Source organism: Neovison vison, chromosome 11 (genome assembly GCF_020171115.1).
Source record: "Neovison vison isolate M4711 chromosome 11, ASM_NN_V1, whole genome shotgun sequence".
Classification (NCBI taxonomy): domain Eukaryota; kingdom Metazoa; phylum Chordata; class Mammalia; order Carnivora; family Mustelidae; genus Neogale; species Neogale vison.
In genome coordinates this window covers 57,047,155-57,074,687 of record NC_058101.1, presented here as the reverse complement: position 1 = coordinate 57,074,687, position 27,533 = coordinate 57,047,155, and the positions used below count along the sequence as shown (strand labels likewise).

The 27,533-nt window shown below is 43.7% G+C and overlaps 1 protein-coding gene and 1 long non-coding RNA gene across 5 annotated transcripts; one reads left to right on the top strand and one right to left on the bottom strand.

Annotated features, from left to right (window-relative positions):
- The first annotated feature begins 805 nt into the window (after positions 1–805).
- On the top strand, positions 806–26,669 carry BST1 (bone marrow stromal cell antigen 1). Of its 4 annotated transcripts, none has more exons than XM_044226079.1 (9): positions 833–1,147; positions 3,288–3,414; positions 5,472–5,607; positions 8,023–8,105; positions 11,196–11,272; positions 12,238–12,330; positions 16,744–16,830; positions 18,864–18,923; positions 25,999–26,669. In XM_044226079.1, the coding sequence occupies exons 1-9, from the start codon at positions 987–989 to the stop codon at positions 26,096–26,098; spliced, it is 924 nt and encodes a 307-aa protein (XP_044082014.1). In that variant the 5' UTR covers positions 833–986; the 3' UTR covers positions 26,099–26,669. The 4 variants fall into 4 exon arrangements, with proteins under 4 accessions (XP_044082015.1, XP_044082017.1, XP_044082014.1 ...); XM_044226081.1 differs by lacking the exon at positions 833–1,147 and adding an exon at positions 1,204–1,220; XM_044226082.1 differs by lacking the exon at positions 25,999–26,669 and having other exon boundaries at positions 822–1,147; positions 16,744–16,867.
- On the bottom strand, positions 17,002–19,947 carry LOC122890463. Its single transcript, XR_006381075.1, has 3 exons — positions 19,378–19,947; positions 19,047–19,233; positions 17,002–17,950 (listed from the first exon to the last, which is right to left on the bottom strand). It is a non-coding gene; the product is annotated as an uncharacterized LOC122890463 (long non-coding RNA).
- Positions 26,670–27,533: the final 864 nt, after the last annotated feature.

Sequence of the window (27,533 nt, the reverse complement as noted above, 5' to 3'; positions counted from 1 at the left end):
CCGTCCTGTAGCTCAAGATGCCGGAACGCTTGGAATCTCACCTCTAAAAATGCTGCGAAAAAATAATCAGACCTGGAGAGACCAAGTGACACTCGGAGAAGCAGGAGAATTCGGTCTTATTTTATACTCGGACCCAGATGCGCTTATACTCCCAAGTTCCGGGCCCCGGGCAGTGGGTTACAGGGCTGGAAAAGACGCAGTCAGGGTCCAAAAGGCTATACTGACTGCTGGTAGGTGGGTTTAAACTGGGAAGGCGGGGTCTGCTTTAGGCAGGAACAGTAGTGCAGGGAGCCTGTGGCGGGAAGCCTCTTTACAGGAGAGGAAGACGCTGGTTTTCTCTTTCTCCGGGTAGGGTTTCTGGTTATTTCTAGCTTGTTGTCAGTAACTTCCCATCACCTGGGACCCCCTGGCCTGATCCTGCTGTGGGTACCATTTTCCTCTTCAAAATAACTGAAGAAGTTTAAAAGGTACATAAAATAATAAGTTATAAAATAAGTCACAGAGATGTCAAGTAGAGTCCGGGGAATATAGGGAATATAATAACCTAAGGTGACGGGGGCGGCGGTGAGGGGTGAGCACTGAGTAGCGTAAGGAACTGATGAATCGCTACGTCGTACACCTGCAACTCCTATAACACTGAATGTTAACTATACCGCAATTAAAAGCAAAAACGTCACAGTCCTTAGATCCTGCGACTGTTGATCTCCGGGTTTTGAGTTCGAGCCCCACCTTCGTATACCCAATACTCTACAGAGATTACTTAAAAATAAAATCTTAAAAAAAAAAAAAAAAAGCCAAGAGCAAGAATCCTATCACCAGTGAAGTCCCAATTCAATCCTAGAACTGAAGCAGCTAGCAGAGGCGGAAAGCCAGGGAGCGGGGTTGGGAGTGCCTGACTGCGCAGCGAGGCCGGAGGGAGGAGGGACGGTGGCGAGGGATGGAAAGTGAGTCAGTAGGGACAGAGCTGGAGGAACAGAGTCGCGGCGATGACAGCCCGGCGGCTCACGCCTTCGCTGCTGCTGCAGCTGCTGGTGGTCGCGAGCGCTGCGGGCGCCCGCTGGCGCGGGGAGGGAACCACACGGCACCTCCAGAGCATTATCCTGGGCCGGTGCGCGGAGTATGACGCCCTGGTGAATCCGGACCCGCGGTGAGCAGGACCCCGGAAGCGGGGAAGGGTAGAGGGGAGGAGGCTGTTCGGAGGGGCAGATGGAGTCTAAAGGGTAGGGGTCTCTCCACGCGAGAGGTGTGCGCGGGGTGGGGCGGAGGGAGGTGGGATTCTAAAGGTCCGGGGAGCCAAGAGCAGAGCGTGGTACGTCTAAGGATAAGGAGAGAAAGAAAGAGAAAGAAAGAGAGAGAGAGAGAGAGAATGAGAATATGTGTGTGCGCGTATGCTTAGCCAGAATGGTCAGACCCGGGATGGCGGACCTGGAAATTGGTCCAATACAGAGACTTGGGGAATTAGAGTTTCAGATTCTCTGAAACCTACAGGACTTTATGAGTTTGAGTCACTCTTGCCAGCACAGTGCTTCTTATTTCTTTCTTCTTTTTTTTTTTTTCTTAAAAGATTCTATGCATTCATTTGACAGGGATCACAAGTAGGCAGAGAGGCAGGCAGAGAGAGAGGAGGAAGCATGCTCCCCGCGGAGCAGAGAGCCCGGTGCGGGCTCTGGGATCATGACCTGAGCAGGGGCTTTAACCCACTGAGCCACCCAGGCACCCCCACTCTTCTAACTTTTGTTCCTTCTTTGGACCTACTTTTTCGGTTTTCATAATTTTTTTTTCTTGTGCCAGTTTTTTTTTTCTTTTTCTGTTTCATTTCAGACAAATAAAAAGAGCAGAGAATAATATAAGGAACACCCATATTACCTAGTCCCCACACAACAGTTACAAATGCCTTGGGAAATGTTTTTGGAAAGCTAGGATGGACTTGAAGAGTGTGGCTGTCACCAGAGGGCGTCCTGTCTGCTTTAGTGTTACGGAAAGCAAAGGGTGAGGGCGGGAGGTGTGTCCGCCAATAGATCAGCCCAAATCTTCTTGCTTGAGCGGACAGTTTCTGTTAATTTACAGCAAGTAAGGAGAGGGGGAGATAGTTCTCAAAGCGCTATCTCCTCTAACGTAAATTTCGGGGCTATTTTAGGCTGCCAGCCAGCAACATCTGGGCGAGTTAACTCCCTACAAAGAGAAAGCTGGTCAGAAGAACTTAGTAAAACCTTTGTAATCTCTTGAGCAAGGCATTGAAGGGGTTTGCATACGAAGGCGGGCCTCCGTAATTTCCCAAGAACATCTGCCGCATTCTTAAGTGACTTGGGGGTTTCCCAGAAATGGGGCAGTTCACAGGATTTGCGAACCTGACCAATAAACATGCTGGCGGAACAAAACTGTGTATTCCTTTTAACTTCTCACTGTGGTCCCTGGTAACCTTATCCCTAACTAACTCACTGGTCCACTGGCCTGACCAATGTGCCCCCCGCCCCAGTGGACCTTTGAAGAGGAAAATTATCCGGAGTAGGCCCAGGCCAGGGGGGGGTCCCAGAAGATGGAAAGTTACTGACAACAAGTTAAAAGAAAACCAGAAGCCCTACTGGGAGCAGGAGATAACCAGCGGCTTCTGCTCCGGTAAACCGGCTTCCTGCCCCAGGCTCCCTGCAACTACTAATGTTCCCACCCAAAGCTGCTCCCATGCCCCCAGTTTAAACCCGCCTGCCAGCAGTCAGCATAGCCCTTGGACCCTGACTGCCTGCAGCCTCCTATAAAAGCCCTATAACCCACTGCCTGGGGCCCAGAACTTGGAACACGAGCTCAGCTGGGTACTTGGGTGTAAAATAAATACGAGTTCTCCTACTTCTCCCAGGGTCACTTGGTCTCTCGCAGGTCTGGTGATTTTTCTGCAACACCTTAAGTCTCAATGGAGAGGCCCCTGGCGTCGGGAGCCTGAATGGTTTGTTGGAATTGTCATCCTCCAGCATAGTGCCTTTTGTGTTCATCTCCAGGAGATCCTGCCAAGACTCTGTTCCTTAGAGCTGAAAAATGTGTGCCACAGAGTCTGAGAGCCATTTCCACCATTGGATTCCTAAATCTATCACCTAGGTTTTTCTTCTCTTCTGACTGGGCGTTAATGCACAAGACAGGACAGTTAGCGGTCTTTTTTCTGCCCAGTTCTGCACAGTTAATAAATGGCAAAACTGCTCAGAAAGCTGTTGGAGTATTTAGAAATGGCAATACTTCATGACACCTCATAATGTGGTTTTTTTTTTTTTTTTCTTTTTTAAATGTGTTGTGCTGCACAGGGGCAGGAACTGCACAGCTATATGGGAAGCCTTCAAAGTGGTGCTGGTTAAGGATCCCTGTTCCGTCCTTCCCTCAGACTATGACCGTTTTATTGACCTCTCCAGACATTCCATTCCCAGAGACAAGGTAAAAACATTCCTCTCCGCCCCTATAGAGATAGACGGTGCCAGGGGTCTATGAGCCTCTTTTAAATTTAACTAATTTAAAAAGTCAAGTAGCAAACTCCCCTGAATTTTCTGGTGGGAAGGCATCTTTGTCTTCAGTGGCAATCCTGGGTCTCTTTCCTGTCTGGGCCGAAGGAACTTTCCTAAGGCAACAGTTTCTGTGGGGAATCACTACAGAAGGATCTTGCCACACCTTTCCCCTGGGGCTCTGCCCGTAGGCAATTTTGAATAACTTGTGTCCTAACTGGCCCCAAAGGCCTGAACTTCCAAGTGGCTCAGAGGACCCTTACCCTCAGTATTTTCCCTGAAGACCAATCTCTCTTTATTTTAAGGGACCTTAAGGTTCTAGCTGTTCAGTAGCAGTTTCTTTAAGAAAATCATGTCTGTATTCTGAGTTCTAATAAAATGAAAGTAAATGAGAAAATCTACATAAAATGCTCACTTAGAACAATACCTTGAGTTTAAAAAAAAGTCAGATCGGGGCGCCTGGGTGGCTCAGTGGGTTAAGCCGCTGCCTTCAGCTCAGGTCATGGTCTCAGGGTCCTGGGATCGAGTCCCGCGTCCGGCTCTCTGCTCAGCAGGGAGCCTGCTTCCTCCTCTCTCTCTGCCTGCCTCTCTGCCTACTTGTGATTTCTCTCTGTCAAATAAATAAATAAAATCTTTAAAAAAAAAATTTAAAAAGTCAGATAGCTTTGTTTCTCGATGACACAATTTTCATTTTCATTGTAAAATCAGGTAACATTGATGTTTACCAATGAAAAAATCTTAACATTTTTTAAAAAATTTACAAATGGAGATGGAAGGTTCAGAGACAATAAATTGAAAAAGAATAGTTTTTAAGAATATGTTGCATTTTGAGGGGTGCCTGGGTGGCTCAGTGGGTAGAGCCTCTGCCTTTAGCTTAGGTCATGATCTCAGGGTCTTGGGATCGAGCCCCACATCTGGCTCTCTGCTCAGTGGGGAGCCTGCTCCTCCCTCTCTCTCTGCCTGCCTCTCTGCCTACTTGTGCTCTCTGTCTGTCAAATAAATAAAATCTTAAAAAAAAAAAAAAAGAATAATTTGCATTTTGAACCTTGCTGTCTCTCTGCCAGTAAAAAGAAGAACCCTAAATGTTCTCTTTCATAGATTTTAGTGCTAGTTGATGAACTCAGTAAATAGTTACTGAGCTCCTTCCATGTGTTGGACCTTGTGCTAAGGCTGGAGGACACCTGCAGTGGGGAACAAAACAGCCCCTGCCCTCTGGGAAGTTTCCAGTCTAGGGATGGTCCAGTTGGACTACTGAGGGTCTAATGAGATCATGAGAGGCTATTGTTATTTCTGTTAGTGTTATCTGAAAACACTGAGCATTATAGTGGAGGTCATAAAATACAATATAAAAGTAACATGTTTCTGAGGCATAAATAAATATAAATATATAAAAGTAACATATTTCTGTGGCACTTTACACTCTTTGTGTGACATAACCTCCTGAACACGGCTGTGGAAGAAGAGAAAGGGCTCATGCTCTCCATTTTCCAGACGTGGAAACTGAGGCAGAGGGCTCTGACATGCCTTGCCCAAGATCAGACAGACTGACAAGATCTTTTTAAATCAAGAGGTTAAAGATTCATATATATACTACAGGGAAAGTACTTTTTTAATGTGTGCAGGATACCCTTGGAATGATGGAGGAGAGATCATAGCACTCTCTGAACGGGCAAACAAAGACAAAGAAAAAGTTTGCTTGTTGTCAGAGAAGTCAAGAGTTGAATAAGAAGTGAACTGCCTGGGGATGCCTGGGTGGCTCAGTTGGTTAAGCCTCTGCCTTCCACTCAGGTCATGATCCCAGTCCTGCATCAGGCTCCTTGCTTGGCAGGGAACCTACTTCTCTTTCTGCCTCTGCCTGTCACTCTACCTGATTGTACTCTCTCTCTGACAAATAAATAAAATCTTTTTTAAAAGAAAGAAAGAAATGGACTGCCTGGCTGAAAAAAATCTGCTTTGATTTTTCATGTTAATTTTGTGTTTGTTTTTCCTTAGTCTCTGTTCTGGGAAAACAACCACCTCCTGGTCACTAGCTACTCAGAGAATGGCCTTCGCTTTTTGCCTTTGTGCAGTGTTCTATACGGGAGGATTGGAGATTTTCTGAGCTGGTGTCGACAGGAAAATGCCTCAGGTAAGACTCCTGGACAAATCACAAGGAGAGTAAGAGCTTCTGGTTAAGTTGATACTGTGCATTTGCCATTTGTGCTAAATGATTTCCTATGCATTTGTCTCATTTGATTCCCCCTAAATCATCTGATGTAGGTGGTCATAATAATAATTAATAATAACAATAGTAGAGAAAAAGCACTTACCTTTTGCTGGCTACTCTGTAAGCATATATTGACATTTACTAACTAATTTAATCTCTGCAGCAGCCCCAGCAGTAGATAAGTCCTCTCCTAATCCCTATTGTGATAAATAAGGAAACTGAGGCACAGCAAGATTAAGAAAGTTGCTGAGGAGTGAATCGCTAGAAAGCAGCAGGGTCAGACTGTCTGATTCCAGGGCACATGCTTCCTGCCCTGCCCTGCCCTGCCCTGCCCAACCTGGCCTCAGGATTCTCATTTTCCAGAAGGGGAAACTGAAGTTTGAGAAGGTTAAGTCACTTGAAGGAGTCGGGCCAGGAGTTAATCCTCTTCTGATGGATTCTGAAGCTTGTGCACTTAAATGCCACTCCAGGTACCAGAGATGTTTTAAGATTAAAATCACAGTGAAAGTCACAAGGGCTGGCCTGGTGGTGAGGAAAAACTCTCCTTATGCATCCAGATCCTTCTGAGACCTGGAGATAGAGCAGTCCCCATCCTCAGTGGGCTTATAGCTTTGTGCGGGTCATTTCTTTCGTACTGTGCTCTGATGCAGGAAAGGCCAGGTCCTAAGCAGTATCGGAGACACCCACCTAGACCAGTCTGGGAAGCTTCCCACCAGCTGTTGGTTCTCAATGAGTCTTGAAGGGTGGACAGGGAAGGAGGTGGAAGGAGGTGTTCCCTTCATGAAAATTGGTGATTCTTCCTGCCTAGGGACTGGAGTCACTTTAAAAGTTAGCCTAAGTTCATTTCTCTGTATTCTCCTCCATTCATTCCTTTATCCAACTGTGAGTAATAGAGTACCTATTCTCTGCCTCTATGCACTGTAAACACAGCAGAGAATAAAACAGGAAAATAATACCCCATCCTTACATTATAGATGGGGAGGTAAGACAAGACACAGGCAAGTCAAATCGTGTGCCATAAGATTACATGGGCTACATAGAGAAACAGAACAGGAAAGAGAGTAGAAAGTAGAAAGGAGGAGGAAGAGGGAGGACAGTGTTGCAGGTTCACATTCATGTCCAGAGAAAGCCTTGCTGTGAAGGTATTTGAGCAAAGATCTGAAGGAGTTGAGGAAGAGCATTTCCTAAGAGAGGGAACAGCCAGTGCAAAGAAGTGACGTCTAGTATATTTAAGGAACAGCAGTAAGTAATAGGCTGTGAGGGTAGAGGAATAAAGGAGGGCCAGATGGCATGGGGCTTTTTCTGGGAGGGAGATAGAAAATGGCAGGGTTCAGGTCAATGGATGTGGCCATTCATCCGATACACAGTGACCAGGAAGTCTGATTATGTTGCAGGAGAGATATGTGGAGTGTGAGAAAAAGAATGTGAAGGAAGGGAGAGAATGGTATAATCACAAATATTCGGTTGTTGTCCCCAGTTCCTGGCACACAGCTCCTAAAACCCTGGGAATGTGAGGAGTAATAAGAGTGTCTTGTGTGTGATAATGACATGAGGAGTGGTTGGGGGCCCCTGTTTGGCTTCACATGGGGGCTGGTCACCAGAAAGACCAAGGAAACCAGATTAGAGCCTGTGAGGTTTAACCCCATCCCTGTCCTCCAGGAAGGAAAGATTCGATTGATGTATTTGAGAGAGGGCACAAGCAGGGGGAGTGGCAGAGGGGGAGGGAGAAGCAGGCTCCCCTCTGAGCAGAGAGCCCAATGCGGGGCTCCATCTCAGGACCCTGAGATCATGACCTGAGCTGAAGGCAGATGCTTAACCCACTGAGCCCACCCAGGTGTGCCCCATCGTTAGAGTTTTTTTAATGTAATACATTTTAATACTTTGTATGTTTAAATGTCATAGCATTTCTGTTTTCTGGCTAAAGACTATCACTTTCTTGGTGTATTTTTGCTGCATTTACTTCCAAGACCAGGGCTAACTATAGAAGGCACTTCACCCAGCCGAGCAAAGGTTTTGTTTTATTTTGTTTTTTAATCACTTCACTGGAACCTCAGTAAAGAAATAGCCGAGCTGACAAGATGATGCTGGGTGGTCGGCAGCCTCACTCATTAGCCAACTGCTTGGGTCTTTGCCTTCCTCACATTTGTGTGAAGCAAAATGACACCTGTCTTCTCAACACAGCTTGGGTTCTTTGTGGGTCGGGTAGGCAGAACTGTGAACATCAAACTTCTGAACACAGGCTAAATACAGATTTCGTGGAGTCAGCAAATGTTTTAAATTAATTCTTCTCTGATGCAATGTTTGAAATGAAACACTGTCTGTCTGTTTTCCCCTTAGGACTCGATTACCAGTCCTGCCCTACATCAGAAGATTGTGAGAACAACGCTGTGGATTCTTTCTGGAAAAGAGCCTCTATGCAGGTGAGCTTGGGAAGGCTGACTGGGAGGCTGAGCACATGTGGGACATGTGAACACGGAACAGAGGGGTTCAGAGACAGAACCATTGGGTCGTGATTTAACGTCTCTGAGGCTGTCTTGCTGTTCACATTCACCACATTCTGATTCACGCCTTCTACTCCATAAAGGAGTGAGGACTTAAGGAGCCTAAATACTTAGTGCAGCCAACATATTCAGTGAGTGTTCATATAGATGAGGATATTAAATAGTCATTATTATTACTATTGTGATGTGGCCGCTCTTAGTTTTGGAAGCAGTATGATTTTGATTGCTATGTAAAGCAATCAGGGGTGGCACCTGTTTCATGTGAGACGCTGGGACACCTGAGATCCAGATATGGGGGTCAGAAATGTCCCCAAGGCTGCTATTCATGATAGAGGAGGTGTTAGGAGGTGGTGGGTGACAGGCGAGGAGAAGGTAACTGGAGACACAGAAATGGCCCCTTACCGAAGGTCTATTCGTCAGGGAATACTGTCACCAGAGATGATGGCAATCTAGTAAATGTTAGTTCTGTTGACTGGGAGGCCAGTGGACTTCAGGGTCCTGCTATCCACCACCACGAACTCCCTCTCAGGGCTGGCCATGTCCCTTTTTGTCTCATGCTGGATCTTCGGGTACCCACAGGGTCCCTTGTTGATCAGAGTGAGATGACTTTGGTTAAATCCTCCTCCATGCTGTGGTGGAGCAGGGTAGAGGGCCAGCTCCAGGCAAAAGTCACGGTTTATTCCTGAGCTCTCCTGCTGCTCCAGTGGGAGCACCCCATTTATGCTCACTACCCATAGGCTCCATTTCCGGTGGAGACTCCACTCCCTGAGTGCTGGGCGGCCAGAGCCCCTCATGGAGGTTACGGGGCATCATCACCTGAATGTAGGATAATAGCAGCAACTTAGGGGCAGTGTCAGCATTCTCGTAAAGGAACTAAGAATCATGCCCACATCGTATGAGCCCTTAGACTGTGCTGGATCATCTATGCACAAGGAGAGGTAGTTCAATGATGAGGAAAGGGTTTGAACTGTAGCAGAGAAGTATTCAATACATGTTAATAATTACTATTTTGTTTTATTTTTATTTACTTTTTTAAAGATTTTAAACATTTGTTTATTTTAGAGAGAGAGAGAGAGCATGCATACAAGCGGGGGGAGGGCCAGAGGAAGAGAATTTCAAGCAGACTCTGTACTGAGCACTGGAGCCTGGCACAGAGCTTGATCCCATGATCAAGCTGAGCTGAAGCCGAGTCGGAGGGTTAACTGACTGAGCTACTGAGGTATCCCAATAATTATTATTTTAAATTATTTAAATTATTAATCTTTACAACAATCCTGTGAGATCAGGGACCCTTATGACCCCTGTTTTACAGATAAGAAAAATGAGGCACAAAGAGATCAAAAAACTTAGGCAGACTTATTTTTGTATTTTCTTCCTGTTCAACTTATTACGTAGAATTATTCCAGAGCTAATAAGTGGAGGAGCCAGGGAACAAATTTTTCAACCACTATATCATACAACTTCATTATATCTGCATGCATTTTTTATTACATTTTTTTCTTATCAATGTGATAGCTGCTCAGGATAAAAAAGTGATGAATAATAGAAAATACAGATAAGAAAATTAATCACATATATGCCTACTACTGCCTGAAGGCAATCCCTTCAGCAGCATGGTCATCAGACCTTGGCATTTGTGGATTTGACCATGACCATTAGCATTGACTGCTTGGAAGCACCCTGCGACATGCATGACACGAAGTGTGTTGTTGGTTTGCTGTTGCTGGTATTGGGCATCACTAGGTCCAGCCAGGGCTATCTCAGTGCCACTTGCCTTCCCAGCCCCCCACCTCACTCCAATATAAACCTCTTATCAGGGATATTGAATGTTCTGCTAGTATTTTGAAGTGAAGATTTCTGAACTTTTTCTGGACCCATCTCTTCCTTGGGAAACTTGGGGGGTTGACTAATATTCCCAGACTTTTGCTTATTTATTTTTAGCACAGTAGAGCTCATGCTGCTTCTTCCTAATATTGCATTTTGCTTTATAAATCCATATTTCCTCTATGTTTGCAAATCTTTAGCAGTTTTATTAATGGCTGGCTGATATTTCAGACACTTAAGTACTATGAGTTACTTACTTGCTATTCCTTTTTTCTTCACTATTTTAGATGGCTTGCAAACAAGGCTGCAGTATACGCCTTTGTGCACAGTGCTTGTGATGGTCCTTAGAACTGCTTGCAAAATATGTCTGCCTCATCTCCTGCAAACATGGTTTGCATTCCCCTGCCTGTTGATGTTACTTGCCTGTGACTTCTTAGGACTTGCCAATGAGATGTGAGAGGGAGTGACTGTGATTTCTGGGTAGAAGTGTCTCAAAACTGGTCAGTGATTTGCCACTGTCAACTTCTACCTTCTCTGACAATCAATGACTTTGTAGATACGGACTCTTCATCAGCTTGAGGACATATGGAACAAAACCCCAGTGGACTTGTGATAAAGATGTAGTGGGAGCATGAAATAAATCTTTGTCGCTTTTACTTTGTTTGAGATTTTATTTTATTTTATTTTTTTGACAGAGAGAGACAGAGAGAGGGCACACAAGCTGGGGGAGTGGAAGAGGGAGAAGCAGTCTTCCTGCTGACCAGGGAGCCCGAGGCAGGGCTCACTTCCAGGACCCTGGGATCACAACCTGAGCCAAAGGCAGATGCTTAACTGACTGGGCCACTCAGGAGCCCCAAGTCTTTGTTGTTTAAAGCCACTGTGATTTTGAGGTTGTTTGGCAGCATACCTTAGTCTATTCCAGCTGATACAGTGTTGGAAACTGATTATTTCACATGGTTTTCCAAGAGTAGATTCTGCCATGGAATTACAGAGTCTATGAGTTTTTGACATTTCAAGCAATTTGCTTTCCAAGAGATGCCAGTTTCATCCCTACCAGCTGTATGAGATGTCAAATTTAGTACATCCTTGCTCACATGAGGAATGTCAATTTTTAAAAATTGCTAATTTCATTGCTGAAAAAAAGTAACATGTTAATTTAATCAAAATGCTTGTTTCTTCTTACAGTATGCAAGGGAGAGTTCTGGAGTGATCTCTGTCATGCTGAATGGTTCAGAGCCATCAGGAGCCTATCCTGTTAAAGGGTAAGAACACCAACATCAACAAATACAGCAAAGAACGCCAGGATGTGTGTTTTAGTCTTTTCTAGTGGAAGCTTGAGAAAATCATCTTAATCATCAGCATAATGCTTGCTTCTGTAAATTCAGGTAAAGCAAAGACAGTTGAATGAACTGGAGGTCAGAGCCACATCTATACATCTCTGCCATTAATAGCTGATGAATGCATGAATGAAATAAATAACCTAAAAATAAAGGCCAAAAATACTCCCATAGAACACTCTGGAAGCTTTCCAACAAAAGTAATGTGCAAATAACTAAAAATAAAATGGGAAAGATATCCTCTTGCTTTAGGACTTTAAGAAATGTTGGGGTGGGGGTGAGTGGGTGGCTCAGTGGATTAAGCCTTTGCCTTCCACTTGGGTCATGATCTCAGAGCCCTGGGATCAAGCCCCTCATTGGGTTCTCTGCTCAGCAGGGGCCTGCTTTCCCTCTCCCCCTCTGCCTGCCTCTCTGCTTACTTGTGATCTCTCTCTATCAAATAAATAAAAAAAATCTTAAAAAAAAAGAAAGAAAAAACAAATGTTGGGGTGCCTGGGTGGCTCAATCAGTTAAGCTTCCAACTCTTGATTTTGGCTCAGGTCACCATCTCAGGTGACCTCCACACTCAGCGTAGAATCTGCTTGGGATTCTTTCTCCCCCTCTTTCTTTGCCTCTCCCCCTGCTCACATGCCCGTGTTCTCACTTGCTTGCTCTCTTTCTCTCTAAATAAATAAAAATCTTTTTTAAAAATTGTCTTTCTTGGGGTACCTGGGTGGCTCAGTCAGTTAAGCACCTGCCTTGGGCAGGTCATGATCTCAGGGTCCTGGGATGGAGCCCCGCATTGGGCTCTCTGCTCAGTGGAGAATCTGCTTCTCCCTCTGTGCTCTCCCCGCCACCCCCAAATAAATAAATAAAATCTTACCAAAAAAATTGTCTTTCCTGTTTCTTAGGTTTTTTGCAGATTTTGAAATTCCCTACTTCCAGAAGGATAAAATCACACGAATTGAGATCTGGGTTATGCATGAAATCGGAAAACCAAAAGTGTAAGTCAGCGTGTTACCAATGATGGTAATTGTGCAAACATACTTCTCTTGAATATGCTATACTCGAGCCCATTTTACACTTTCATTTTTGGGGAAATTACAGCGTTTTCTGTTTCTGATGTCATGGGTAAAGAAAGACAAAGTCTTGACTTTTTGGAAATGCCACTAACCAGTCCTGAGCCCAGAGAGGATCTGCCTTCTTTATTCAGTTACTGTTCTCAGCCAGGAAAAGGGTGTTCCTTTCTGAGCTTCCTGGGAAGCACTGGGTAGGAGAGTTCCTGATGCGTTTGTGTGAGTCAAAGCCAGTTTCTTCTCCTGGTTGTTAGAAAGCCCCCACCAGGAGTTCTCAGAATTGACCCAAGGACTCTGTAATGAAGCATTTATTCTCAGAGAACAATCATTTCCACAACTGGGTCTCAGATAACTGAGCAAGGAAACTGTTAAGATCCATATTTTCTGGAAAATCCCTGGATAAATGCAAGCCTGACCTCATTCTTCTCATCAGCGAGGAGAATTGCTGGAAAAAACGGAGGGTAAGAAATGTAAACCCAGATGATTCAGAGACAAGCCAAGGACACCCAGCCTGGTCCAAGTGCAGCCATGTCAAGCCTCAGAGGCCTGCTGGGGCCTTGTTCTTCAGACCATCGATGAAAAGTATTGCCAACCCCAGTGAGTATGTACAGGGAGAATCTTAGCAACTTCCCCATTTTAGGCTCCCTGAACCCTCTAAGACTCGCTGCATCATGAGCGATTATTTTTTCCTGTCTTAAGAGATTAAATTTGCAAATTACTTACTATGTAGTATTACCACAATCTGCATTTCTTTTCCTGGAAGACAAATTATACTTACGTTGCATAAAAAACAGTGTATAGTATTTTTATTTCTATGGGAAGTTCATCTTTGTCTAGAAATTATGCTTGCTTGCTTGTTTTAACGTGTCTATCAGAGACAGCTTGCCCTTTGAACCTATCTTTAGTGAGATAAGGAAATTGCAATTCAGCATTATCTTGGACCAACATTTCTGGTACAGGCGAGATGATAAAAGGGCCCAGAGCTCATGGTTGTATGTTTGTGCTGCAGAGTTGGAGTTATGGGTCATGAGCTAAGGAAATGAGGATCCTGAACTGCTCAGATTTTAGGGAAAAACAAAACGTACAGACAAAGAGCTAAAAACAATATGGCTTGATGTAGGAAAGGCGATATTAAGGTTCAAAGCCGACGGCCAAGAAAGAATTCTTGAGACATCTTCGGTGCAAAACTGTGATTTTATTAAAGCGTGGGGACAGGACTGGTGGGCGAAAAGAGCAGCATCTGGGTCAAGAGGAGTGGCCCATTCTATACCTACAAGTTGGGAGGGTGAGGTCAGGGAGGTTTCAAAAGAATTTTCATATGCTAAAGAGAACCCACAAGATACCTGAGGCCTGCCTTTGTCAAGTTAAGGTGGTTTTTAAGCAAGACATTAACATTAAGATAGTTGGGAGTTTCCTGGCAGAAAGTCACATTTGTCCGGCGAGTGGCGGGGTGTAGCGGGAGGTTTGGGCTAGGATTTCCTTTTGTCCTTAGCGAAGTATTAACTTAGAGACATTTGAGCCCCGTAGAGGAATGTCATTCTGCCTGTTTCATGGATCTGTCAGTGGGCGGTAAGGAAATGCAATAAAGTTTCTTCTGCCTTTGTTTCCCACATCCTGGCTGATACCCAATTGTGGTTGGCTTTGTTTTAACTGCTGTTATTTTAAAATATATATATAGTAATATAACCCACTAACCTTTATATCAAGGTGTCCTGAAACCACCACATTATTGCTTTCTAAAAAATTGTCAGTAATGAGCTGAGAATTAGCTCAGGAGAAGAACTTCATCCAGGAGAAGAACTTCATCGCATTTTTTTAGCTAGATTCTAAAACTTGAGGTCACTCAACTCCTTGCCCTCATCATTCCTGTAATGCCTAGAATGCCACTTCTTTTGTGAAAACTTCCTCCAGTCACTCATTTCCACTCTGTATACTCCACCTCCATTAGTGTTACAGTGGGGAGGCTGTTTCCCTTTTCATTCTGGGTAAACTGAGGCAGGCCTTGCTGGAGATAATGAATGCCATGCCTGCTTCTCACAGCTGGCGCTATTGTATCCGTGCTGTTTGCCCCTGCTGAATTATAGCCACAGGAGAGGACTCCCCGTGGATGAGTGTGTGGGGAAGTGAACACTCACACGGTGTTGGTGTGCCCAGCAGAGGGTGCTGTTTGGCACTGCCTATGGCTGCAAAAGAAACAGTAGGCCCAATTAATGTAACCTTGTGTATCAACTATACTTCCTTAACAACAACAACAAAGTAACAGTGGGTCCCAAATACAGTCATTTCTCCCCACAGTAGCAAACCAAGTTTCAGCCTCTCCCAGAAATGTGACCTTTCAAAGGTCAGTTTGAAATTTCCTGACCAGTAGTAATTGTAAAGGCCTTTTTAGCCAGAGCAGCCCCACCTCGGTTGAACAGCCATTTTGTTGTTTATGCAGTAAAACTTAAACTGACCCTGCCCCCCACCCCCCCACCCCCCCCCCCCCCCCCCGCCCCGGGGAACTTACTTAAAAGCAAGTCGGGCAAACCAGTCCCAGGTAACAAAGCCCAAACACAAGGGTAGGTCAGGTCAGGTGGAAATAACAGCCCAAATGCAGGGATGAGTCGGGTCAGGTGGAGACATCCAATCGGTACGGCGCGCATACTGTCTCCCTAGCTACCAAGCAGTGTGGGCCCTGCCAATTCTGACCAAGGTGATAGGCTAGTTCAAATAGCTACTATGGGGTGAATTGTAGTTCAATTGGTCACCCGTGTGTGACCTAGCATGACTGTGCAGCCTTCTTGTGTTACAATCTCATTGGCCACCTGTGTGTGGCCAGGCCCAACCACACGGCCTTTGCTCTATCAAAGTTAGTCTGTGAGGCAGGGAGGGGTCGCCCTGCCTGTAAGGGGCGGCCCAGACCGGTCTGTTTGACGGTCGGTTTGGTTCTTGATGCTTGGCGCGAAATAAAGCTTTGCTTGACCTTCACTTTGTATCAGTCTTGCTCCTTTGACCATGGACCCATTATTGGGGGATTCAACAGTAATAACACTAAATCCGCCCCTCTCCCTTCCCAGCAAAGAGAAGATGACCTGGCCTGGAATAATCCTTTCTTTTCTTTCACTAGTAACTTCCTTGTCTCACGCTCCTGAGGATACAAAGCCTTCCATGTCCAAGGACTTCTCAGAGCACCTGCCTGTTTACTAGAAGGATGCTGCTCTATGCCTGAATCACTGAATCGTTGAATAAAGCCAATTAGATTTTCAGATTTACTCGGTTACATTTTTTTGCTTTAAGACCATCAAGAAGCCTTAAATCGAATTCAAAACCTTAGTACCAGAAAACGTACTTCCAGGAATTAATGCTAAGGAAGCAAAGAATTAGGATGTGCTTGAGAATGAAGCTTCAACAAAGTTAGTTTTAGTCATCAAAATATAGGAATTAACCTTGATCGTCAACAAGGAGAACTGGTTTTATGAATCATGTTCTGATTACGTAAGAGAGACCATGCAGGAATTTAAAAATAACAGCAGAGAGGTCTGTGTGTGGCACACTTATCCATCCATACACACACAGATGTAGGCCAAAGCAGAATACAAAATGCACTGGACACCAGAAGCCTATTATATATATATTTTTAAATTTTATTTATTTATTTGATAGACAGAGATCTCAAGTAGGCAGAGAGGCAGGCACAGAGAGAGAGGAGGAAGCAGGCTCTCTGCCGAGCAGAGAGCCCAATGCGGGGGCTCAATCCCAGGACCCTGGGATCACAACCTGAGCGGAAGGCAGAGACTTTAACCCACTGAGCCACCCAGGTACCCCCTATTATATTTTAAAAGTCTCCAGAAATGAATGTATTTCAGACTTTTAGAAGGATATACACCAAAATATTAGCAGCCTTTAGTCCTAATCATAAGCGACTGGGATGAATTCTTTTTCTTTGTGTTTGTTTGCATTCTTTTGATAATTTTTGATTTGTATGTTCTTGTTTTCATGAAAGCCTAACCTAACACACACTGTTTGGTGAACAAGTGGGCAGTACTGTGCTGGCCTGGAGCGTGTCACTGAGGAGTGTTGACGGTTGGGGTGGTGATGTGCTCTGGGGCACAATGCGCATGCGCCATTGCGGGCCCTCCCAATGCGTTGGACCTCTGGACCCGCATGCTTTGGTCCCAAGTGCACCGCCTTCTGGGGGTGCCGCCGGTTTCCCGGAAGCGGCAGTTTTGGAGGTGCTTCTCTGTATTCCCTTAGAGAAGAGAATAACCCGGGAAGAACCTGGTCATAGAAAATTTTAATACACCCAGAAACAGCTTCCTTTCCCCCCCGCTTTAATTTTATTTATATGTTCTTTTATTTTAGGGAATCCTGTGGAGAAGGCACTGTGAAAATCCTGGAAGAGAGACTGAAGAAAATGGGTTTTCAGTATAGCTGTATAAATGATCACCTGTAGGTGGTATAGCATAATCAGTGTGCAATTTCAAAGGTGAAGCAGTGAATTTGGAGGGCACAGGGTTGTTGAATGTGTTCTGCTGGGATCAGCTCTGTGCCTTCTGGGCTGTCACTGGGTGTGAGGTTGCTTTGAAGGATGCTCTTTTCTTTCTACTATAGAATCCTTCCTTTTTTAAAGCACCAGATGTAACTTTATTTTTTTTTAAGTCTTTATTCAAATGCTAGTTAGTCAACATACAGTGCAAAATTAGTTTGAAGTCAACAATATAGAGATTCCACATTTCAATATAATACCCAGTGCTCATCACAAGAAAGCACCAGATTTTCATAAATTTGTCTTAAGAGGCAGTTCTTTGCTAACACAGCTCAATGATGGAGAAAATTGTGCCTAAAAATTCCACATTTAGGACCAGTTTGCTTTGGCTCAGGAACTCCCTGGAGGAGGCTGTCTTTGTAAGTTATCAGGCCAAGTGTGGTGACCCAAGCCAGAGCCCCAAGTGTCCTTCCCTGCTCATGGCTGTCTCGGAGACTCAGACTGCTTTCACATGCTGTGGGCTTGTCCCCGCCTGTGCTGCCCTTTGGGGCTCTTCCTTTACAAGTCTGGCTCAGCTGTCCTTATTCCCACTTCTGGTGTTCAGCTGGGATTTTGTCTTGCTCCTGGGAGCACAGAGGAGATACATGAAAGACTTACCATGGGAGGGTGACCAAGATTAATGCACCAAAGTCCAACCCGGATGTAACTAACAGCCACTTGCCCCACAAAATTCAGGGGACACGGTCCTCTGTCCTGTGGCCGTCAGGAGTTGATTCTTGCACATTTTGGCCTGGTCTTCTCTTTTCCGAGCCTCTCTTGCCTCCTGGTTGGTTACTGTGAGCTCTGCATTGAGCCAGACTCTATAAAACTCAATGACTTTGGGGGGGGGCAGGGGGACAGAAAACAGCAGCAACAAACTATTCTCAGAACAAATACTTGCATAGTATAGACTTTACCAGAGAGTAGACAAGTTCTGTAAATGGAACAATGCATTTCCTGTTTTTATTCCAGCCGCCTGGCCAGGAGAGAACCCCTGTTGGCTTGCCTCCTTAGTGCTCCATGTGCCACGGCTATCCAGCTCCTCTATTTAAAAAAAAAAAAAAAAAAACTATTTATTTATTTATTTGTCAGAGAGAGAGAGCATGCACATGAGCAGGGGGAGGGAGAAGCTGAGCAGAGAGCCCAATGTGGGACTCTGTCCTAGGACCCTGGGATCATGACCTGAACCGAAGGCAGATGCATAACAGACTGAGCCACCCAGGAACCCCTAGCCCCTCTCTCACTTCTGCTTCCCTGCCATCTCGGGACTCTGCATCTTCTCCCTCTAACCATGCAGCTTCTTTGCTGGACTTGGGCACTAGCCATCACCTGTGTGCCTCAAGTCCAACTTTCCGGCCAAAGACCTCATCGAGAGGATTTTCCAAGCGAGAATGTCCATGCTTACGGAAGTGGTTCCATGCTTGGGCTCTGGCATGTGCCTGCAAGGTTCAAGTTCAGCTCCGCCACTGCTACTGCGTGTACTTGGGCAAATTACTTTGATCAGCTTCCTCAGCTATAAACTGGAGATGGTAATACCTGCTCCATCTGGTTGTTGAGAGGATTCAGTGACATGGTCTGTGTAAAATCCATAATCAGATTTCTTTGTACAAAATAAGTGCTCAGTAAATGCTAGCTAATATTGTTTAAAAGAAACAGTTTGTGTGGGGGCACCTGGATGGCTCAGTTGGTTAAATGGCTGTCTTCAGCTGGGGTCATACTGGGATGGAGCCCTGCATCCATCTTCTTGCTCGAAGGAGAGCCTGCTTCTCCCTCTGCCTGCTGCTCCCCCTGCTTCTGCTCTCTCTCTCAAATAAATACAATCTTAAAAAAAAAAAAATGTGTGTTCTTTAAGGTCAGAGACTTTGTATCCCCAGTGCTTTGCCTACACACCATAAATGTTTGATGAGTGAAAGTCACTTAAATAATCCCTTAAATATTCTTTCTTTTCATACCATAGACCAGTGAAGCTCTTAAAGTGTGTGGACCACAGCACCCATCCTGATTGTGTCTTGAATTCGTAAGTAGATGTCTGACCCAACCTCCTTGCTTCTCCAAGATAACCAGGACTTAACCATTGACACAGTGATGAACTACAATATAATTTAACATAATATAATTTAACACCCATCCCTAAAATGACCTGGCTGCCGAGTAAGGTTTGTGTTCTTGCTCTTCTCCATCTCTCTGAGCTGCTAGGTAGGTGTGGGTTTGGAGAACATATGCCCAGGCGAGGTGACATCCGTCCATGTGGCAGAGAAGATCCTGCCGTGCTGCAGCGGTTGGCACATGGTGGGTGCTCCCTGATGGCCGTAGGATCCATTCTTCATCTATAAGGGCAAGAGTATAAATCAGGGCCTCATGCCAGACACTGTGCTGTGTGCGATACATAGAATATTTTGTTAATTTTTATAACTAGTCCATTAGACAGAGACAGACACAAAAAGAGAGAAAAGGAAAGAATATGCAGTCACCTACTGGAACCACCAGCCTGGTCGTTGTCCACCTGGATTACTGAGTAGACCGGAATGAATCTCCTTGCTTCCACTTTGTCCCATCCCTCATGACTTCTTTGCAACCCAGCTGCTAGAGTTAGCCTTTTATTTTAACTGTTCATTAGGGAAAGTTCCAGACATACTCTTGGACTGTAGTTTTTCAATCTCTTAGTCATGTGGCTTGTCTGCTAATGACTCTGTGGCTCTGCACATCCCTCAGAGCCAGAGCCAAACAGCCTGCTCTGGCCTGTTTTTCTCTCCTTCTTCTGTTCTGCTCCCTTCCCCTTTCTACGCCTCAGCTGCAGTAGCTTCCTGGAACATGCCAGGCACATTCCTGCCCCTGGGCCTTTGCCTGCACTGGCAGTCCTTCCCCTAGCTGTCCTTGTGGTTAACTCTCTCAGCTACTGTATTAGCTCCTAGTTGGCCTCTGTGAAGTTACGTTGACCTCAGTATTTGAAATTACAGCCTACACCATCGACTGCTCTGTGAAACCCCTCATGCTGTTCTGTTTTTCTTTTCTTTTTTTTTTTAAGATTTTTAAATTAAATTAAATTTGTTTATTTGACAGAGAGAGAGAGAGATCACAAGTAGGCAGAGGGTCTTGGGAAGCAGGCTCCCTGCTGAGCAGAGAGCCTGATGCGATGCGGGGCTCCATCCCAGGATCCTGAGATCATGACCTGAGCCAAAGGCAGAGAGAGGCTTAACCCACCAAACCACCCAGGCGCCCCCTATTTTTCTTTTTATACTATTTCTCATCCTCCAGCTTATTTCCTCATTAAGTTTATTCTTTACTGCCTGTCTCCCACATGTTAGAACATAAGTCCCACAAGGACGGGGACTTTCACCTGTTCAGTGATGCATGTGTCCCAGGAGATTAGCAGGTAGCTTACAAGTGGGTAGGTGCTCAGAATGAAGGAATGAATAAATGAATGAGTGAATGAACCAATGATTGGTTTCTACTCTGAGGAGGCATGGATTTGAGACAAAGAATGTCTTAATTCGGCCAGGCAGTCAAAGGAATGACAAATGTCCTACAAGAGTTGAAGATGTGTCTGGTGTAGAGTATGTGTGTGCGCAGATTTTGATTGCAAGAAACAGAAACCAATGGCTCACTTAGGTGGAGAAAGGGCAGAATAAGATTGCTGGGAGGACTTAATAGGATAGGCAGTCCAGCGAACTGAGGACTTCAAAAGGCCCGGAGAGGCAGATATCTATAGTGTTACAGCATAACTTACGTGTATGTTTTTACTCCTTGCTGTCTTTTAAAAATTTTTTTTAAAGATTTTATTTATTTATTTGACAGAGAGAAATCACAAGTAGGTGGAGAGGCAGGCAGAGAGAGAGAGGGAAGCAGGCCCCCTGCTGAGCAGAGAGCCCAATGCGGGACTCGATCCCAGGACCCTGAGATCATGACCTGAGCTGAAGGCAGCGGCTTAACCCACTGAGCCACCCAGGTGCCCCACTCCTTGCTGTCTTAAGCCAACTGTCCACTTTATATAGATACAGAGCATGCAAAATTTATTTTATTTTTTAAAGAATTTTTTAAAAAGATTTTATTTATTTATTTGCTAGAGAGAGACACAGTGAGAGAGGGAACACGAGCAGGGGGAGTGGGAGAGGGAGAAGCAGGCTTCCTGCTGAGCAGGGAGCCTGATGTGGGGCTTGATCCCAGGACCTTGGGATCATGACCTGAGCCAAAGGCAGACACTTTATGACTGAGCCACTCAGGGCCTCCAAAATTTCTGTTTGTGAAACCATGGCACTGTACATGACCATTCCTGAAACAGACAGGTGGTTCCACCCTGGCCTCCCGTGCCTCAGTTTACCTCCTCTACTACAGGAGGTGTAAGGTGAATGAGGGTGGCTCTCTTTACCTTTCCTCAGAACTTTCTAGGTGGGGACTTCGGACATGGGTGCATCATCTTGTTTCTTTCCAACACATTCCTGAAAGGAGGGCAAGTCAGTCCCCATCAGTGATGCTAAGGGGTTAAGCAATCTCTTCAAGTTACTCGGGACCGGCTAGAGCCAGAAACAACCAGGTTTGTGTGTCAAGTTCTTGTTTCCCCCACAAAAACACATTGCCTCAGAATGTCACTGTGATTCACACCACAGCAGAGAGGGAAGGGATTTAAAGTACCTGATTTGCTCTTTGGGCATTCTTCCAGCGATTGTTGAAAAGATTTATGTTTGACACTTCTTTCCCCATTCCACTGAATATGAAGAAGAAAACTGTCTTTCACTCTTTGCCAGGTTTTCTTCCATTTTCATTGCCCTGGAAGGAATTTTACCGATGATACCTTCTTTAAACAACTTAGCTAAGAATATTGATGGATGATTTGCAGGAGAGATCCCCAAGTGGCAAATATGGAGAATGATTTCATCTTTCTAGTAACAGTGAGATACAAATTTAATAAGGTACAATTTTCACCTCAACCTCTTGGACTTGGCTTAGCCAAAAACAGTGAAAAAATATTTTAAAAGTCTTATTCAATGCTTGATGCCATTGTAAGCTTGTAAATTGCTTTGGGAAAGCAATTTGACAATATATATCAGGAATTATAAAGATATTCACGATTTTTGGCCCAAGTCAGACCTTAGGGTACTTCCAGTACCCTCTTCTAAAGAATGTGGGGGCAACCTGTATGCTCAAAGATGTTCACCAAAGCATTCTTTAGAATACTGAATCCAAGGTGTAAGCATTGGCAGCTGGACCTAAATATCCAATGAGAAGTGAATGGTTGTATCAAGGGATTACATTTACTGGATGGAATATAATGTAGATATTACATGTAGATTGTATTGCCATAAAACTAGGCAGGGGTAACAGTGGTAGGATAATCATACAGCATTTGGAAAAACTCTCATGAACAATTCAAGTGAAAAAACATGTAGAAAACAAACTTGAAGGCTTATGGGCTCAGTTTGGGCCAAAAATTCAGTACAATTGATAATCTCCTGGATTGGTGAAGATATGAGAAAACAGATGTAATTATGTTATTGAAATAATGACTCACTTTGTTAGTCAGGGTCAAGGAGAAACATCAAATCTCTCATCTTGGCCCAAATTCTCTGTCTAAAGTGAGTTATCTCTCTTCCTCCAATATACCCCAGGACACAGAAGTAGGAATTTCAAGTTCAACTTGGTTAGGAATAATGGAGTAAAGGACTTTTAATCTGCAAAAGTTTAGAAAGGAACAATCAGCTGTTTGTATAAATCCAACTCAAGTTATTAATAGTTCTGTGGTAAGTTTAGGAATGACTTGCATTTTTTAGTATTTAATTTATTTGCAACATTTTACAGAATTTAGCATATAAAAATAGCTGTGTGATTCCAAGTATATATGTGTAACCATTAAATAACTGATTTCAGACTTGGGATTTTTAGCTGAAAGTTATAAGAGATTTTACTAAGTTTTTAGCCAAAAATGGAAAGTTTAAGAGAATTGAAATTAAACTTAATACTCTTTCTAGATTTTCTAGAATCAAGTATTTGAGGACGTTCTGCTCATTTAAAGTCATTTGAAGGGGCACCCACCTGGTTCAGTCTGTAGAACACGAGATTCCGGATATCAGGTTCTGGAGTTGAAGCCCCATGTTGGGTACAGAGATTACTTTTTAAAAAAGTTACCAGAGGTCCCTGTTCTTTCTCTTTGAAATAAGCTTTAGCCCCAATATGAGACTTGAACTCACAGCCCTAGATATCCAGAATTGCATGCTCTACCAACTGGGCCAGCCAGGCAGATTCTTAAATAGAAAAATATGATTCAAAATTAATAGAGAAATCTATGGGGAAATAAGGCTTTTGAATTTATAAGTTTAATAGCTAGAATTAAATTTTTAAGCCAGTGTAATTGCAATTTTAGTGTATGTGCTGCCGAAGCGAGCACAAAGCCAATGTAATTGCAAATAGTGGTTTTTTTCTTTGTATGAAAGCTGCCCTCAAGCACAACCTCACATAGTCAGAAAAGTTTAAGTTAAAATGTGACATGTAAAGGCACATGAACCCAGTCATGGAAAGCAAAGGAAAACAAAACTGTGTTTCTATTTGTGCATGATAATGAACATCAGTGATGAAATAGATCTAAGGACATGAACTCCAAATTGCTATCAGCGGTTACTTTTAGGAAAGGGAGTGATAACTTCAGTTGGGATGGAGACCCTCAGTATAACTGTGTCTTGTTCTGTAATATTTTATTTTTCTAAAAGAAAAAACATAGGGATGCCTAGGTGGCTCACTTGGTTAAGTGTCCAACTCTTGATTTCGGCTCAGGTCATGATCTGAGTGTTGTAAGGTGGAGTGTTGTAAGGTGGAGTCCTGTGCTGGGCTCTGTGCTCAGTAGGGGGTGTGCTTCTCTCCTTCTTCTCCTTCCCTCTCCTGCACCTCTCCTGCACCTCCCTGCTCTCTCTCTCGGAAATAAATAAATACATCTTTAATAAATAAATACATCTTTAAAAAAATATATATATATGCTATAATATATATATATATATAAGATTTTATTTATTTATTTGACAAAGATCACAAGTAGACAGAGAGGCAGGCAGAGAGAGGAGGAAGTAGGCTCCCTGTTGAGCAGAGAGCCCAATGCGGGGCTCCATCCCAGGATCCCGGGATCACAACCTGAGCCGAAGGCAGAGGTTTTAACCCACTGAGACACCCAAGCGCCCCTTAAAAATATTTTTTAAAAGGAATAAGCCTACCTATACCTTTGTATTTGTTAATTATCTTAGGGCAAAAGAAAAAAATCAATTTTTAGTAAATCCAAGTCTGCAATGTTAACTGAATCAGAAGTGCAATTGTAGAAAATGTCCAGCAGGAGGAGCCCTAGTACAAATGTGTAGACTGCTTAAGATTATTTTATTTTACTTCTTTCCTTTTATTTAAGATTTTATTTATTTAATTAAAATAGAGAGAAAGAGAGAGACAACATGGAGGTGGGGAGGAGCAGGAAGAGAAGCAGACTCCCCGCTGAGCAGGGAGCCCAACATGGGGCTCCATTCCAGGACCCAAAGACCATGGCTTGAGCCAAAGGCAGCTGCTTAATGGGCTTTATTTTGTTTTTATTAAAAAATTGTTGGGTGTGTAGTTTGGTGTACAATAGGTCATTCAACAGGCTTATATAGGCTTATGCTGTGCTCACCACAAGTGTAGCTACCATATGTTACAAGATAAGTCTGTTACAGTATCATTGACCATATTCCCTATGCTGTGCCTTTTTTTTTTTCTTTTTTCTTTCTTGTGGTTTATTCAGGCTGTAACTGGAAGCCTGTATCTTCCACCCCTTGCATCCATTTTTCACATCCTCCCTCCTATCTGGCAACCATCAGTTTGTCTCTGTATTTACAGGTCTGATTCTACTTCTTGTTTTTTTATTCATTTGTTTTTTGTTTTTTTTTTTCATTTGTTTTTTTCTTTTAGATTTCGCATATGAGTGAATCATATGGTATTCGTCTTTCTCAGTCTGACTTATTTCACTTAGGATAATACCTTCTAGGTCCATCTGTGTTGTTGCAAATGATTTAAAAAAACAAACCACATCCCTTTTATGGCTATGTAATATTCCTCTGTGTGTGTGTGTGTGTGTGTGTGTGTGTGTACACCACATCCTCCGTATCCATTTGTCTATGGATGGACATTTAGGTTGCTTCTGTATCTTGGCTGTTGTAAATAATGCCGCAATAAACATTAGCAAAAAAGGGGTGATCAGCACTCAAATGGAGTCTAAAACCACGGAATAAATTTCCAAGCCAACATTAGATTGTTTTATGATTTTTTAAAAAATGTATCTTTTAATTTTTTTTAATTCAGTAATTTTTTTAAAATTCAGTAATTTCCATTTTAAAAAATTCAGTCAGTGGTCAGACTGTATTTGCTTTGGTTAGAGTCCATTTTTTTGGCCAGGTCCTCTCTTGGTGTCTTAATGGCAAGCCGGATTTTTCCACACTAGTTAAACTCCAGTGATACACTGTCCATCAGTAAGGAGGTTGGCTACCTTTATAATATGTCCATACAGTAAGACTTCATCCATGAGAAAGAATGAAGTAACTAAAATGTATAATGTAGATACATGTCCAAAATCTGATGTTAGGTGAAAAAAGGTGCAGATTCCATTTGTGTTAGATAAAAGGGTACATGAAGGTCTGTGTAGGTGTCCGCACAAGTAAGCATAAGTCATATTCCTTGGAAGCCAGCTCAAACCGGCAACACTGATTCTCTGTGGAAAGCAAGAATGGGGAATCAATCTGTGGGGCACCTAGGTGGCTCAGTTGGTTAAGCGTCTGCCTTCGACTCAGGTCATGATCCCAGGTCCTAGGATGGAGCCCCAGTTGGGTTTCCGGCTCAGCCGGGAGTCTGCTTCTCCCTCTCCTCCTCCCCCAACTCATGCTCGCTCGTTCTCTCTCTCTCCCCCCAGCCCGGAAAAAATAAATAAAATCTTAAAAAAAAAAAAAAAAGAATGGGGAGTCTAAGGCACTTTTACTTTTCACTTTATACTTTCTGTCCTATTTCATTTTTTCTGCACTGTGCATGTATGTATATTTTTGAAAGTAGGAGCCACACACCAATACTGAAATTTTCTTTATTTCCCTTTTGATTTGCAGGGCAGCTGCATCTAGAGAAATCCCACCTCTCTGGGCAGAACATGGTGCCAGTCATATTGTTCCCTTCCTAGTGGCTCTGGCTTCAGCTGTTCACATGTAACCAGAAACTCTGCTGTGTGGCCCTAACTCTACCCCAGCCCTGAAGCCTGCCCTTTGCACATTCATTCTTCTTGTTCTCTGCATACCAGGTGATTCCATTGTCTGATGAAGCTTCCTGCTGGGAAAACAATGTCCTGAGAGGGCTTTTTAATGATACACATGCTCAGGATTTCAGACAGGAAATTCTTCTAGTCCTATTGAACAGGTTAAAATTGCTGCATTAGAATTAAAGCAAGTTATTAGCTTCTTACTTCATAATCGTGCAAAGCATTGAGATCCAGTCTGATGCTCTATAAAAAATATTTTTAGAAAATTCTAATAGAACTAAATCTGTATATTTTTCTATATTTTATCCTCAGCGGGGCACACTGCATGCTTATTGATAGTTTAAGATATTTACTTAAGATAGTATAAGATATATATACAAGTGTATACATATATATTTGGCATGCAAAGATTTATGTGTAAAGATGTTCATTTAGGAGTGCCTTGGCGGGTTGGTCAGTTAAGTGTCTGACTTTGGCTCAAATCATGATTTCAGGGTCCTAGGATTGAGTCCCACTTCAGGCTCCCTGCTCAATCGGGAGTCTTCTTTTCCCTCTGCCCTTACCCCGACTTTTTCTGTCAGACAAATAGATTTAATTTTTTTAAAAAGTTCATTTAATGGTTAAATATAATGGTGGGGGAGAAACTCACAATGTCCAATAATAGGGAACTGTTTTCATATGGCTTGGTATATCTGTAGGATGGAATATTGTTCAGCTGGGAAAGGTCAAGTTTACTAACCCAAATGTCCTTTGCCCAGTGAATGGATGAACTAACTGTGGTACATCTATACAATACTCAGCAAAACTCTGTATATTTAGCAAAAGAAAGTAACCAGCTGTCGGTATACGCAGCAACATAAGTAACACTGAGATGCACTCTGCTAATGAAAGAATTCAGACCTATAGGTGACATACCAGTATTATTCAACTTACATGACATTCTGGAAAAGGCAAAGCTATAGGAATGGAGAATAGATCAGTGGTTGCCATGGATTAGGACTGGGGGGAGTGGTAGCTACAATGGGGCAATGTGAGGGAGTTTTGGGGGAGTGAGAAACTGTGTTGATATCTTGATTGTGGTGGGGACCTGAATGTATACATTTGCCAGCACTCAGAACTGTACGTCAAAAAGAGGAGTTTCTCTGTATGTAACTGAAATGTCTTCAAAGAACATTTAATCACATAGGAAAATGTCAACAAGAAATATAAAACTGATGAGGGAGCACGAGGCTGGCTGAAGACAAAGCAAAAGCTGGCGCCTTGCACCCCCCCTCTCCATCCGCTCCCCCTCAGTCATCCGTGTAGCATCCCTCAGGCAGCCCTGACTGCCTTGAACAATAAGCAAATAGTTAACTTGCAGAGCTCACAATCCTGTTAGACAGGAGTCTC